The sequence below is a fragment of the Rana temporaria genome, chromosome 10 (assembly GCF_905171775.1).
Source record: "Rana temporaria chromosome 10, aRanTem1.1, whole genome shotgun sequence".
Taxonomy (NCBI): domain Eukaryota; kingdom Metazoa; phylum Chordata; class Amphibia; order Anura; family Ranidae; genus Rana; species Rana temporaria.
Window position 1 is genome coordinate 119,841,673 of NC_053498.1, and position 16,484 is coordinate 119,858,156.

A 16,484-nucleotide genomic window follows, 5' to 3' on the forward strand; every position below is an offset into this window, starting at 1 on the left:
TTACATTGGTGATAAGTGTAAGAATGGTTTAATTCCTATAATAAACATTTATTTTGAACATTGTGTAGAGAAATTCTTTGAACGCATGCAATGTGGGCAGTGCAATATGTAAGTGGGACTTTGTGTGAATGTAGCTTTAACATGGGCGGAGACACAGGGGGCCCCATGATCTCCTTTTGCCCGGGGGCCCCATGAGCTATCAGTCCGCCCCTGACTGTAAGGGATGGTGGAAGCCCATCGGAATGGACACAGCAGGTGTGCAGAGTTGGAAGCTCAGCATAGAGATAGAAGAAACGGGTTTAACTCTCCGGTGCCTACCAATAACTGAAATATCAATTTTTAATGAACTGACCTATAAAAAATATGCCCTCTTCTTGAATGGCCTATATTGATATTTAGATGTAACACAGTTGTGTTGTTGTGTTGTACTTTGTTGGCTGATCACAATGCAGTCACCTGAATCTCTGCTAACAAAGCATGATGACTTAAGTCACAATGTACTAATATTGGGTGACATTCTAATGAAGTCATGTTAATATTTAAGAAGATGAATTTATCCCACACATTAGAAGATAAGATACACAGTGGAAGATTTCTTTGGTGGAGATAACAATATTACAGGATGGAGCCCGGGTCTCATAAACTCTACCATGTACACGGCTTCCACTCCCGGAATTTGCTAGACACCTACTGTTCCAGTAAACCAGGAATGCCCTTTGCTCATGAGTCTTTTATGTATCCTATGGAGAAATTTCATAACGCATTTTGCTCAGGTGGGTAAAGCTCTTTTTGATAATAAATTCATTGTGCATGAAGTATTTATTAGGAGAAATTAAGCATAACTATTGATTTGCAGAACGGTCTTGTACAAGTGAAGATTTGACTGAAACAGAGAGTGAAAGAATCATATATTTAGATAAACCAGGTAGAGACAAAGTAGAATTTCTGCTGATCCATTCTTTAGGAAAATCAAAAAGCCCTCTAGCGGCACAATGTCACTGCTGCCAGGGCTTCCATCTTCACAAAGTCTTCTTTCTGGGTTCACGGACTCTGTCTGCTTGAATGGCTGAGCCGCGATGATGCGCACAGGAGTCACGGTCTCAGCACAGAGCTCTGAATGGACAGCACTGTCCTTTCAGAGTGCAATGTGCATGCACCAGTGTCATCACTGGCTACCAGGCCCGGACTGGGACAAAAAATAGACTCGGGCATTTTAGACTGGACCCCTGGGGGGAGGAGGTGGGGGCATTCGCATGGGTGATTGTGATGGGATATTTATCCTGAGAGACAACCTCAGACCAGAAAAGAGACATGCCCAGACCATCAAAGAGACAGCCTCAGTCCAGCAAAGAGACAGTCCCAATCCACCCCACTTAACCACTGATACAGAGCGGGACTTTGGCTGTAGTACACACTGGATCAGTTCAGTGCACTAACCTTCCTCCCTGTGCAGCTGTCACATTGTGCCAGTGAGAGGCTGCCATTGTCCCGAGTGAAGGTATATTTCCAGCGGATGGCCCAGGAGGTGTCTGTCCCCTGCAGGTACTTCTCTCCCACCTTCTTCTGCACATCCTAGCTTGTTGGCTCTGGCCCTGCTTCAGGCACGGCCGTATAGCGGGAGGTAAGCGGTGGCCGCGGCCTGTGTTAGCCCTGTCCAAACCGCAGTCACTGCTTATCTCCTGCTGTGTGGCCTGGTCATCAACAGGCTGCTCTTCTTAGTACATGCAGCCCGGAAGCCCTGGCCCACTAGGCAGACGCCGGTCTAGGTGTAAAGGGGGTCCTTCTACCTTTGTTCAGCATCACTCACATTGTGTAAGACTCCTTTCACATTGAGGCTTTTTATAGGTGTTTTTGCGCTAAAAATAGCGTCTGTAAATCGCCTGTAAACTGCCTCTTCTGCAGCCCCAGTGTTAAAGCGCTGAGTGCTTTCACACTGGGGCGGTGAGCTTGCAGGACAGAAAAAAATATCCTGCAAGCAGCATCTTTGTACACACCGCTCCCCCACCGCCCCTGCCTATTGAAATGAATGGGCGCCACTTTCAAATCGCTTTGAAAGCAGTGCTAAGCACTTCTGGGGGGGTTAAAAGCACCCCGTTAGCTGCACCAAAGCGTCTCTATAACAGCAGTAAAGCTCAGCTAAAACTAGCAGTGATTTATCGCTAATGCCCCCACCGTCTCAGTGTGAAAGGGGTCTCTAAGAGAGACTGACCAAAGCAAGCTTTCATCATGAATAGTTTCAAACATTGGCAGGCAGTATACAAAAAAATTATAAATAAATAAACATGGGCAGGCAGTACACAAAATAAATAAATATTGGCAGACAGGATACAAAAAACACATTGGCAGGCTGGCATAGTGTTACTTACCTTTCTGGCAGTCCAGGCTCTTATATGACATCAGGCAGAAGGGGTCTGCTCCAGCTCCTCCCCCTTTACGGTCACATTTCCTCCATCCAGAGCTCAATAGAAGGCTGGCCGGACGGCTGCGGAGCCGGCCGTGGTAAGTGGCACCGGCACAAGGAGCAGCTCAGCTGCCCTGAGAGTGGGTGTCCGGGACCATGCCAGAGAGACATACGGCCCTCTCAGGTGTGCAGGGACGGCACAAGCAGCTGAGAGTCAGGAGACGTGACATGCAGCCGGGTACATGCCCAGTGTGCCCTATGGCCAGTCCAGGCCTGCTGGCTACTACTAAACTAAATATCTCCTAAACGGTGCATGCTTAGGAGATATTAACTGTACATATAGGTAAGTCTTATAGGTCTGTAGGTATAAATCAAAAAAATTACTTTACTACCGCTTTAACTTGGGGTGGAACTCCGCTTTAACGCTCCGACGCCCACCAATAACTGAAATATCAGTTTTTATTAAACTGACCTATAAAAAATATGCCCTCTTCTTGAATGGCCTATATTTATATTTAGACGTAACACAGTTGTGCTTTAACTGTCCTGAATTTTTGTTTTCGGGGCTGTTCAGATTTGGGCACTCACCTACATATCTGGTGGACTTGTCCAATAGTTCAGAACTTCGAGGAGGAAATGTTTGAATTGGCTTCCAGGATGTTTGCATTAAAGCTACATCTTACCGATACTTTTTTTCTAATGTCATGTGACAGTGGCACATATGTCAGTATTTTACAATTTTTTGTTATGTTTTTTTACAATGCTTTCTTCTTTTATTTAGGGGGGAGTGGATGGTGTCAGTGTGTTTTTTATTTTTATTATTTTTTCCAATTTATTTATTTTATATTTATTGCAATTTTTTTTTTTTTTTAGCACTGTGGGGGGCTTGGGTGAGATGTCAGGGGTCTTAACAAACCCCTGACATCTCACCTTTGAGACAGAGAAAGGGACTAAGGACACAGATTCCCCAGTCCCTTTCTCTGCAGTCTCAGCTAAAATGAATGGACAGGAGACAGAGGCTCCTCTTCATTCATAAACTAAAGCACCGTAATCACAGGTTACGATGTCTCGGTTATATGAATGAACAGAGTCAGTGATCACTGACTCTGTTCATTCAGAACAGTTACCTCCGCTCTCCATCCTGACGAGGACAGAGGGAGTGGAGAAGGACATGGAGGGGAAACAGAGCACAGAGGGGGACAGCAGCAGGAGGGGGGACACGGGACATGCAGCATGGAGCGCCGACAGCACATCACTTGGGGGGAGAGCAGCAGCATGGAGGACACAGTGAACGGAGGACACACAGTACGGAGGACACAGAGCACGGAGGACACACAGCACGGAGGACACACAGCACGGAGGACACACAGCACGGAGGACACAGTGAACAGAGGACACAGTGAACGGAGGACACAGTGAACGGAGGACACAGTGAACGGAGGACACAGTGAACGGAGGACACAGTGAACGGAGGACACACAGCACGGAGGACACACAGCACGGAGGACACAGGCATCGGGTAACAGAGCATGGATGAGGACAGCAGGATCACGGAGGGGGACACTGAGCGCGGACAGCAGCATAACGGAAGGGGACACACACGGAGGAGGAGAGCAGCATACGCCCACCCTCTCCGCTCGCAAACTTTGCCTGCCCTCTCTGCTCAAAACTAGTGTTGCTCACGAATATTCGCATTGCGAATATTCGACTCGAATATAGCATATTCGAGAAATCGCGCTATATTTCGAATTTCGCGGTGAATATTCGCAATTCCGAATATTCGCATTTTTTCAATTTGATTTTTAAAACAGATCACATCCTATCGACGTCTAAAAGCATTGCTGGTATGATTAGGGACCCTGGGCCGAGTAGCTAAGCTGAGGCGATCCTTTTATGTTGCCAAATTGAAAAAAAAAAAATTGCGATTTTTCGCTATTGCGAATGCGAAAATGATTGCGAATTTTCGATAACTGTGGTAGGAGAACTCTGATTGTCTCTGATGCAAAAGGGGGGGGCTTTGTGTATGTGTATGTTATGAATATTTGTATGTTTGATATTATTATTTTTTGTAAGAAGGAAAAAATTGCGCATACCTTAAAAAAGGGGAGAATACAGCAGCAACTCAAAAATGTTATACAACATAAATTAATACAAGACAGAAAATGGAGTCGCTCTACAAGAATAAAAAATATGTCTAGTGACAAGACATGTGGGCAAATTATAAAATAAGCAAGCGCAAATAACTTGTGAAATACACAGTGAAACAAATATATAAAGAAATATAGTCCCAATAATAGAAAAATAATCTTTCATAAAAATGTCTGATATGTGAAGTGAAAAAAAGTCCAAAGCATGCAGCATGAACGTGTTCAATCTTCAAGGTGTTTGATTGACAAATGGCTGTGACAGATGGATAGAGTAAAGAATCACCACCAATGCAAAACACTTTTTATTTTCTATTGTAAAATATCACGAATATTCTGAGCCAATCAGAGTGCTCCTTCCGCATTTGCCGAATATTCGCAATTATTTTGTATTGTAAAATATCAAGAATATTCTGAGCCAATCAGAGTGCTCCTTCTGCATTTGCCGAATATTCGCAATTATTTTGTATTGTAAAATATCAAGAATATTCTGAGCCAATCAGAGTGCTCCTTCCGCATTTGCCGAATATTCGCAATTATTTTGTATTGTAAAATATCACGAATATTCTGAGCCAATCAGAGTGCTCCTACAGCATTTGTCGAAATTGCGCAATAAATATCGCATTCGCATGTTGCGATATTTCGATAAAATATCACGAATATTCTGAGCCAATCAGAGCGCTCCTCCAGCATTTCTCGAAATTGCGCAATAAATATCGCATTCGCATGTTGCGATATTTCGATAAAATATCACGAATATTCTGAGCCAATCAGAGTGCTCCTACCGCAGTTATCAAAAAATCGCAATTATTTTCGCATTCGCAATAGCGAAAAATCGCAATTATTTACTTTCGATAAAATATCACGAATATTCGAATTTAGCGAATATATCTCGAATATTCGAATATATATTCGAGATATATCGCGAAATCGAATATGGCATATTCTGCTCAACACTACTCAAAACCCCTGCCCGCTGACCAAGTATCGGGTCAGGCATCTGGAGCATTTATGCGAGTACAAGTACTCGCACAAATGCTCTGTATCGGTCCCGATACTGATATTAGTATCGGTCCTAATACCGATACTAGTATCGGGACAACCCTAATCTTAACCTAACTACTGCAATACTCAACTTGAGTGCATAACGCACACCCAATTCAAACTTTTCGTTCAGCTCCTTACAGCTGCAAAGTAAACGATAGCAAAAGCATGGAAATCTCCTTCATTTGTGGTAGCTGAGATGGAAAGTATGATGCACAATTCCATGATTCATGCTAAAATGATGGCTATAGAAAGGGATCAGATCCCCAAATTCTAAAATGATGGCACCCATGGGTGAAATACCACTTACCATCAACCTTTGACGAAAATGTTCTCCTGCCATGGTAGATGATTTTTGAATAACCATATTATATCTCGTGATGGCTTTTGGGTCAACCCGGTGGACTCCCCTCCCCTTTCTTCTCTTTTCTGCTCTCTCTTTTTCTTTACTATAATACATTTTCACCCCCCAATCCTTATAATTATTTTGAAGCTCTTGATCCTTCAGACTATAACTTTCTTTCTCAACTTACCTATACTAATTTCAGTTGTTCTGGTTAGACATTTTTATAACAGAGAGGGGGTTATTTCCGAAAGGCAAATCCACTTTGCACTACAAGTGCAAACTACAAGTGCAACGTGCACTTGAAATTGCACTGAAAGTGCACTTGGAAGTACAGGCGTAAAAAGCAGCATTATAGCTTGCACATGATTGGATAATAAAATTACCAAAGCTAATTCCAAAATTGATAAATTTGAAAATTGAAAAATTCTAAATTTCGAAAATTGAAAAATTCTAAATTCGAAAATTGAAAAATTTGAAATTGATCAACCCCTCAGATTTACAGCAACTGTACTTCCAAGTGCACTTTCAGTGCATTTTCAAGTGTGCTTTGCACTTGTAGTTTGCACTTGTAGTGCAAAGTGCATTTGCCTTTTGTAAATAACCCCCATTGTGTTCTCATATGACTCTTTACACTTCAGGTTATGCTTTGAAGTCTATCAACACAAATTGTAACAAGCTTCATTCCTTCATTCCTTTTGTCATATTTTGTTTAATGAATGAATATATCTGTTATGCCTTTTTATGAACTTAATAAAACCACTTTAAAGGAAACAAATGCATTGCATAGAGACAATTCCACAGCTCTCCTTGAAGGTTATTTTGAATCTTTTACTGCAGGTGACTTTAGGGGAGACGTGTTGATTGACATCAGTATTGGTCCCATGATACATCATCTTTATGCAGCGCAGGAATATTTTAGAAATATCATCCTTCTCAAGCCTACTGAGCACTGTATTGTAGAAGTAAAAAAATGGACAGACAGCCGAACCGGAGCATTTGATTGGTCACACACCACTACACTTGCTACAGAATTGGCAGGAAAGAGGTGAAGTATCTGCCAGTGTACCTGGTGTGATGAACTAGTAGCGTTGGGAGGAGGATCAGACCTAATTTTTAAAACATTTGTAATTTAATTTTTGTATTTAATTATTAATAATATTAATAATTATTTACTTATTGTATTTTTAATTAGCCTTTTCAATTTGTGAGAAGATTTGAAAATCAGGTGATAATATTACGAGGGGAAAAGTTATGTTAACCTAGGATAAAACGCCTTTCACGCCTAGGATAAAACAAACCTAAATGCCTAAGCCTTCTTTTGCAATTTTTACGTGTTAGTAAAACCGTACATATCATCAATACTTTGTGCATTCAGGTGATTATACCTTGTTCTTTTTTAGGACAAATTGGGCTTTCATATGGTGGTAAATGTTAATGGATATCTCCTGATATTTTTTTATTATTATTATTATTATCAAAGGAAAACTAGCCAAAAATAGTAAAAAAAAACACATATTCTTAAATATAACTATATATTTCTTGTTACTACCATAACTTACCACCAAAGAACTACCCAAAATAAATTCTCCTTCTCCTGACGATCGCAGCGATACATCATATGTATATGTTATGTTGTTTTTACCCGTAGGACAGCCCAAAAACAATAGTACGCATTTTGCTTTTTTTTAAAAAAACTGCCTAAACCTACCTAAAACACACTGGGCCAGATTCAGCTAGATCCGCGCAATATTTGCGTGGGCAAAGGGCAACGATTTTTGCTCTGCGCCCACGCAAATATTTTGATATGCCCGCGATTCACGGAGCAGTAGCTCCGTAAATTGCGCGGGCGATATGCTAAATAGCCCGGCGTAAGGGCGCCTAATGTAAATGATTCCGCCGGGGGCGGGAATCATTTAAATTAGGCGCGCTCCCGCACCGAGCGAACAGCGCATGCTCCGTCGGGAAACTTTCCTGACGTGCATTGCGGCAAATGACGTCGCAAGGACGTCATTTGCTTCTAAGTGAACGTGAATGGCGTCCAGCGCCATTCACGAATCACTTACGTAAACGACGTGAAATTTAAATTTCACGAGCGGGATGGGCGGCTATACTTTAGCATTGGCTGCCCCTGCTATAGCAGGAGCAACCTTGCGCTAAAGTCGCCGTACGGAAACTCCGTACCTTGCGTGCGCAGGGCCCGCGCAACTTTTGTGAATCGGTGGTAGTATGCAATTTGCATACTATACGCCGATCACAATGGCCTCGCCCCCTAGCGGCCAACGCAAGAATGCAGCCTGAGATATGAAGGCATAAGGAGGCTTATGTCTGTCATATCCTAGGCTGCAGTCCGCGTAGCGATGTTCCTGAATCAGGGGCATTTGCTACGCGGGAGCAAAACAGCTATTGCGCCGCGCAACCTATGGTTGCGCGGGCGCAATAGCTTCCTGAATCTGGCCCATTGACACTGACTGACGCTGATACTAATTTAAAAAAAATCCTGACCAAAACACTAACCCTGGCACTGACCTACTGTAGTTCACACCTCGATCCAGGTATTTTTGTTCATTTTTTTTTTCACACTTTTTTTCTATCTCTGCAAGGACAGATAACGATACAATATATCTCTCTTGTCCATTCACAGAGACAAAAAACACGGGGACGGGATTCACAGTGACGAAACACTGATAGATAGCCATTTTAGAGGCTATCACAGCGATCAGGTGACCCAGAATTGATCGTTCCGAGTCCCAATCATTAGAACAGGGCCCGGGGCTCTCAGGGAGACCCAGATCTCTGTGCTGGGAGCGCGCCATGCAACGCGCTTCCAGTATGAAGGGAGATACGCAAATATGCGGCCCCACGGGAAAAAGCCCAGTCCAGTGGGGTTGCATATTTGCGTACGGTTGGTGTGAAGGTGTTAATAATGCATTAATACTCCACTAACATCAAATGTAATACTGCTAGAAGAATCTTTTTATTGGGTGTGCAGCATATAACCCCCAGCAAAAAGCAGTGAAGGGAATTGGTGGTTAGTGGCTAGCTGTAAGTGCTTTATCACTATGGTAAATGGTTGGAGTCGACACTCTTCCAGTGATATCTGAACGTCTCTTCTACAGCTCAGAAATGTTAACGGTATTCACCAGCTCAGACCTAATATACTCAATACCTCTCAGAATATCAGTTAAATGCTTTATGTGACACGGGATGTGCTTCTTCCTTTCAGTGACCAATGTGAGGAGAAGGAAGTCAGACTCAGGGCTGCTATTACACATGTTGTAAAATTCGATCTCAACAAGGAAAATCTCACAGACCCAATTGGGCTACCACAAGCCGACTGCCTTCTGTTCTGGTGTATTCCGGAAGCCATCAGCAAAGACCTTGAAGAATTTGTGAGAAACTTCAGGAAATTCTCAAAGCTTCTAAAACCTGGCGGGCGCATTATGTATTATGGAGGTTTAAATTGTACATTCTATTTGGTTGGGGGAGAGAAGTTCCATTTAGTAAAGTATAATGAAAGTGACTTGAGAAGTATACTCAGTAATGAGGGGTTTGTTATCACCCATTTGGAGGTTTCCCAAAGAAAGGCTGTGACTGATCTGTCTGATTTTGATTCAGTTGTGTTCTGTACAGCTTATAAAGAACAGAAGATTTAGGCCTCATTCACACCATGGGGCTGATTTACCAAGCCTTTGCTCCATGACTCATGGAGCAAAAGCAGGAGTAGCAGCCGTTTTGACATTTACTAAAGAAATACGCTGCTAGTGCAGTGTATTTCCTTAGTTACTAAAGTGCTCAGTGCACCCAGGAGAGGGCGCATGGTGCGCCTGTATAGACCTGGCGCACGGCATATTAAAATGTAAATTGCGGGGATTCGGGGCGGGAATTTATTAGGGGAGGGAGGGGGGTGATGCAGGGGAGATGTAGTGACATGTGTTTGAATGTGTTTGGCGGGCCGAATTGAAACTGAAAATGATTTTAGGGAACCGATCCCCATACTCTTAGACAGTGCGCCTGAACCTCGGGAGGTTAATTTTCATACTGGGCATGCGTACAGAGAAATTTCGGAGATTCCTGTGCGCCTTGTCAGTACGCCGAGAAAATCTTGGTAAATACCAAGCGGCGTACCCGTAATTGCGCTGCGTGACACGGCGCACGGGAATCTACGACCTGTTTTCAGCCTGCGCTGACCATGAAGGGGAACTCCGCGCCAAATTTCAAACAGGAAACCGGCGCGGGTCCCCCTCCAGGGGTACATTAGGCTCCTCGGCTTGGTCTGGAACGTGAGGGGTTAAACCCGCGCCGAAAACCAGCGCGGGGTTCCCCCCAGATCCAGACCAAGCCCTCATCCCAAGCACGCAGTCTGACCCGGACAGGAATGGGGGTGGGGACGAGCGAGCGCCCCCCCCTCCTGAGCCGTACCAGACCGCATGCCCTCAACATGGGGGAGTGTGTGCTCTGAGGGAGGGGGGCACTGCCCCACCACCCCAAAGCACTCTTGTCCTCATGTCGATAGGGACAAGAGCCTCTTCCCGACAACCCTTGCCATTGGTTGTCGGGGTATGCAGGCGGGGGATAATCGGAATCTGCGAGCCCCCTTTAATAAGGGAGCCCCCAGATGCCGGCCCCCCACCCTATGTGAATGAGTATGGGGTACATCGTACCCCTACCCATTCACCTGGGGGCTTCGCCGATTTCTGCCGGGAGAGGGCGCCATCCCACCCCGGTCTTATCCGGTGCCTTCCGCCGGGGCCCCCCAACCCATTTAAGCTCTTTAACATTAGGGGGGGCATCTGCCGGGGGATGGCGCCTATCCCCCGGTCTTTCCGGTGCCTTCCGCCAGGGCTCCGGTCTTGTTCCTCGTCTTCTGCCGGGGGTGCGCCAACTCCCTGGTCTTTTCTCTGCTGTCTTGGCATTCCCTCTTCTGCCTATCTCCTCCGGGAGCCCAGGGCTTGTCTCCGCTGTCTTCTCTGTTCCCTCTTCTGCCTGGCTCCTCCGGGAGCCCAGGGCTTGTCTCTGCTGTCTTCTCCCTTCTCTTCCATTCGATGTTGACACAACGAGGTCCCGCGCTGGAATGCCGTCTGAGCGGTGGGCATCGAGTTATATAGGGCAATGCCACCATGTGACCTCAACCCATGTGACATCACATTCCCTGGGCATGATGGGAATGTGATGTCACATGGGTTGAGGTCACATGGTGGCATTGCCCTATATAACTCGATGCCCACCGCTCAGACGGCATTCCAGCGTGTCAACATCGAATGGAAGAGAAGGAAGAAAACAGCGGAGACAAGCCCTGGGCTCCGCGGAGGAGCCAGGCAGAAGCGGAAGGCACCGCAGAAGCCCGGAGGGTGGCGCCCTCCGGCGGAAGACAGCCCGTGGCCCTCCCCCATAAGCAAGGAGCTTCATGGTGAAGGGGGCCCCGGCGGAAAACAGCAACGAAGCCCGCAGGTGGGTGGCGCCCTCCCTCCGGCAGAAAGCGACGAAGTCCGCGGCCCTCCCCCATAAGCAAGGAGCTTCATGGTGAAGGGGGCCCCGGCAGAAAGCGGCGAAGTCCGGGGCCCCTCCCCGAATGTAAAAGAGCTTTATGGGGTGAGGGGCCCCGGCGAAAGACGGCACAGAAGACCGGGGGGGTAGGTGCACCCCCCGACAGAAAGCAGCGAAGCCTGGGCGGTGGAAGACGGCGAAGCCCGGGGCCCAATGGGGTGGTGGTGGGGGGCCCCGGCAGAAGACCCCCTGCTGACTAATAAATTAATTTATAAATGTGTGTGGTGTATTATTTTTTTACATTTTTTTTCCCCAGGTGAATGGGTAGGGGTACAATGTACCCTATACTCATTCACATAGGGTGGGGGGCCGGAATCTGGGGGCCACCTTATTAAAGGGGGCTCTCAGATTCTGATAAGCCCCCCGCCCGCATACCCCGACAACCAACGGCCAGGGTTGTCGGGAAGAGGCTCTTGTCCCTATCGACATGGGGACAAGAGTGCTTTGGGGTGGGAGGGCAGTGCCCCCTCCCTCAAAGTACACACTCCCTCATGTCGAGGGCATGCGGTCTGGTACGGCTCAGGAGGGGGGGGCTGATCACTCCTCCCCACCCCCATTCCTGTCCGGGCCAGACTGCGTACCTGGGATGAGGGTTTGGTCTGGATCTGGGGGGGGGGGCCCCACGCTGTTTTTTGGCGTGGGTTCAACCCCTCACATTCCAGACCAAGCCAAGGAGCCTAATGTACCCCTGGAGGGGGACCCGCGCCAGTTTCTTGTTGAAATTTGCCGCAGAGTTCCCCTTTATCCCGGTCCTGTCAGGGGGGGAAATGCCTGATCATCTGTTCATACAATGTATGAACAGCGATCTGTCACCCCCACCCCCCTTACAGTTAGAACACACCCAGGGAACATAATTAACCCCTCCCTCGCCCCTAGTGTTAACCCCTTTCCTTGCCAGTGACATTTTTATAGTAAGCAATGCCTTTTTAGAACATTGGTCGCTAGAAAAATGCCAATGGTTCCAAAAATGTGTCCGCCATAATGTCGCAGTACTGATAAAAATCGCTGATCGCCGCCATTACTAGTAAAAAAAAAACGATATTAATAAAAAAGCCATAAAACTATACCCTATTTTGTAGACGCTATAACTTTTGCGCAAACCAATCAAACACTTATTGTGACTTTTTGGAACCAAAAATATGTCGAAGAATACGTATCGGCCTAAACTGAGGGAAAAAAAATATTATTTTTAGTTAATTTTGGTGATATTTAGCATAGCAAACAGTAAAAATGTTTTTTTTTTAAATGTCGCTCTATTTTTGTTTATACCAAAAAAAAGAAAAAACGCAGAGGTGATCAAATACCACAAAAAAAAATCTATTTGTGGGGAAAAAAAAGGACGCCTATTTTGTTTGGGAACCACGTCGCACGACCGCGCAATTGTCAGGTAAAACAACGCAGTGCTGATTCGCAAAAACTGGCCCGGTCATTGACCAGTAATATGGTCTGGGGCTCAAGTGGTTAAAAAATAACAAAACACTAAAGTTAGCCCAATTTTTGGCGATAATGTGAAAGATGATGTTACACCGAGTAAATAGATACCTTACATGTCACGCTTTACTATTGCAAACACTCATGGAATGGGGCCAAACTTCAGTACTTTAAAATCCCCATAGGCGACGGTTTTTGTTTTTTTTCAGGTTACCAGTTTATAGTAACAGAGAAGGTCTAACGCGTCAATACCTCACATGTGTGGTTTGAACGGTGTTTACATATGTGGGCGGGACTTGCGTAAGTCCCGCCCACATATGTAAACATCGTTTAAACCACACATGTGAGGTATTGACGCGTGCGTTAGAGCGAGAGCAATACTTTTAGCACTAGACCTCCTCTGTAATTTTAAACTGTTAACCTGAAAAAAAATTGTGCGTGTTCGCTTCTGACTGGGAGCTACTAGGGACAGGGGCATTTTAATTATTATTATTTTTTTTGTTATGTAATAATTCACTAAGACCTCCCCTTCAGGCTGGAAAGCATGATTTCAAGGGAAAAAAAACACAGCTCTCATGCTTTCAGCAGCCATTGCAGCTTTGTTCCTGCATGTGAGCTGAACTGAGCCTGCTCAGACACTTAGAAAATATTTTCCTTTATTTTTGAGGGTGAAAATCACTTGGATGTCTCTGAGCATGCTCATGGAGCGTGGGTGGGTTAGTAATTTAAGGACATCCTTACCAGGTGTAAGCACTTACAAGCTCACCCAAGCTAGAGACTGAAATTTGTTCATGTGATTTCAATTGCTTAATTAGCACACATGTTATAAAAAGCGTGGATAGAGCAGTCCTCAGCTGCCCTCAGAGGGGCAGGCTGGCAGGAATGTTTTTGCTAAACAGAAATGTGGTTTGGAGCATGATTATTTTGCCAATGTTTTTTGTTTATTTTTAAATGATGTTCACTTTGATGTATTTGTCTCTGCTGCCTTATTTTGAAAAAAAAATCTGAAGATGTTGGGACGGTTAACCTATGTTTATTTTGATTTTTTGAAATGTATTTTTGTTTGTGTGTGTGTGTGTGTGTGTGTGTGTGTGTGTGTGTGTGTGTGTGTGTTTGTTTGTCTTTTTTGCTTTCCTTGTTTTGTTGACCAATAAAAATTACTTTAAAATTTTGAAGTTTGATTTTTGTTACTTTTTCATGCTACATATTTTGACAGCTGCAGCTGAAATAGGTTTGGGCCTAACAAATTAGGTGTGATTTTTGTCTAAGCTTCTTTCCTGGTGTGTAATCATGAAATGTTTGCCATGTTTAATCTCAAGGAAATTAAAGACAAACTGGTAAGTATTTTCTTTTTTCTGCAGTGGTCCTCAGCCCTCAAGTACCCCCGACAGGACATGTTTTGTGGATTTCTCTTATCAGGAATTGCTGTCCAGACTGTCTTTTAAAGCACATGTGCAAGATGAAGGAAAACCTGCAAACATGGCCTGTTGGGGGGGGGGGGGGGGGTGTTGGTGGACAGGCTTGAAGTGCTGATTTACAGCACTGTGCTTAAATCTAGCGCAAGGCAATCCTATTCTAATTGTGGGTGTTTGAGGGAAGCCAAGTGAGTGTTAGAGCCCCTGCTTGTGTTTTTTTTGGGTTGAGCTTTGTGTCCCTTTTCTTAAAATTGGCTTCACTTCCTGTCACACAGCTGAACAGGAAGTGAGGTTAAAACCCTACCAATGTCTTTTCTTGGGGACACAGGTCAATCTAACTAGTGTCCCCATCAAGCAAATTGCACTCCAGCACTGCTGTGTACATCCCAAATCATGGGTCTTCAAACTACGGCCCTCCAGTTGTTCAGGAACTACAATTCCCATCATGCCTAGTCATGTCTGAATGTCAGTGCATTACAAGGCCTCATGGGATGTGTAGTTCTACAACAGCTGGAGGGCCGTAGTTTGAGGATCCCTGCCCCAAATGATTATTTCGTTTGGGGTTTAGTAAAGGCAAAGCCACTCTGCAGTACAAGCGTAGTCGCTGAAAATCAGAGAGGAAGCACTGATGGTTTTAACATCCAATCCTGTAGAATCAAAGTTGTTTTGTTTTCTTTCTTCCTTGCTTTGCACTTGTAGTGCAAAGTGGATTTGCCTTTAGTAAATGGACCCCAAAGTCCAAGATCCCTAATAATTTGGGGTGTACACAGCAAAATGCTAGAGTGCAATTTACATAATGGGAAACTATTTAGATTGATCTGTGTCCCCAAGAAAAGATAGTAAGGATTTACCCTCACTTCCTGTTTGGCTATGTGACAGGAAGTGAATGAATTTGAATTAGAAAGGGTGAAGACACCTCACAAATGTTGTCACTATCAGGGGTACAGACATCCCCAAGAAATGAGCAGATTATTTGCAAATTAATATTTTTTTATTTAACATTGGGTGGTGTTTGTGGGGGGCCCTAACACACACATTCATACATATTAGCAACGCTGTATCCTGGCCTATTGGCATGGTTATATTTTCTTAGGCCTCTCAATAAAACTCTCTGAAATTTGTACTAGAACTATAATCAACACTTTTTATTTTCTTTAATTTTGGATAGAGTGAGGGAGGGTTATAGCTCTGTCAGTTTATTTTGTATTATCTGTGTCCAATTGGGGAGATTTGCCTTCACTTCCTGCCCCATAGCCAAACAGGAAGTGAGAGAAAACTATGCAAATTAAGGGAATCCAGTGCCCCCCTCCCCCCCAGAACTAGTGTGTGTGTGTGCCCTGAAAATTCCTGGGCGGGTCATATAAAAACAGGGTGTGGCTCTGACAGGAAGGGGTGGGTAATTTAAATATACTATATATTAGGGCTTATTTAGACCGAATCCGATTTACAGCATGTTTTTATAGTGTGGGAGGAAACCCACGCAGGCACAGGGAGAACATGCCAACTCCAGGCAGATGGTGTCACGGGCGGGATTCGAACCAGCGACCCTTTTGCTGCTAGGTCAAAGTGCTATACACTACACCACTGTGCTGAACGAACATGATTGCAGCTGAAAGCATGAGATCTTTTTTTTTTTCAATACCATGCTTTCCAGCCTTATTGACCCCGCCTCTCTCCATAAAGAGGACCTGTCACACACTAGTCCTATTACAAGGGATGTTTACATTCCTTATAATAGGACTAAAAGTGATCCAAAATAAAAAAAAGGGACAACAAAGTGCAAAAAGAAAAATATTAGGTTAAAAAAAACAAAAAAAACGCCCCTGTCCCTAGTAGCTCGCACTCAGAAGCGAACATGCTTGTAAGTCCCGCCCACATATGTAAACACCATTCAAACCACACATGTGAGGTATTGACACGTGCGTTAGAGCGAGAGCAATAATTCTAGCCCTAGACCTCCTCTGTAACTCTGAATTGGTAACCTGTAAAAAAAAAAATCAAGCATCGCCTATGGATATTTTTAAGTCCCGAAGTTTGGCGCCATTCCATGAGTGTGTGCAATATTAAAGCGTGACAAGTTAGGTATCTATTTACTCGGTGTAACATCATCTTTCACATTATCCATAAAAATTGGGCTAACTTTACTGTTTTGTTATTTT

The 16,484-nt window shown here is 44.6% G+C and overlaps 1 protein-coding gene across 1 annotated transcript; it reads left to right on the forward strand.

Moving 5' to 3' along the window:
- Positions 1-555: 555 nt before the first annotated feature.
- On the forward strand, positions 556-9,659 carry LOC120915535 (indolethylamine N-methyltransferase-like). Its single transcript, XM_040326112.1, has 3 exons — positions 556-773; positions 6,773-6,980; positions 9,159-9,659. The coding sequence occupies exons 1-3, from the start codon at positions 623-625 to the stop codon at positions 9,586-9,588; spliced, it is 789 nt and encodes a 262-aa protein (XP_040182046.1). The 5' UTR covers positions 556-622; the 3' UTR covers positions 9,589-9,659.
- The last annotated feature ends 6,825 nt before the right edge of the window (positions 9,660-16,484 follow it).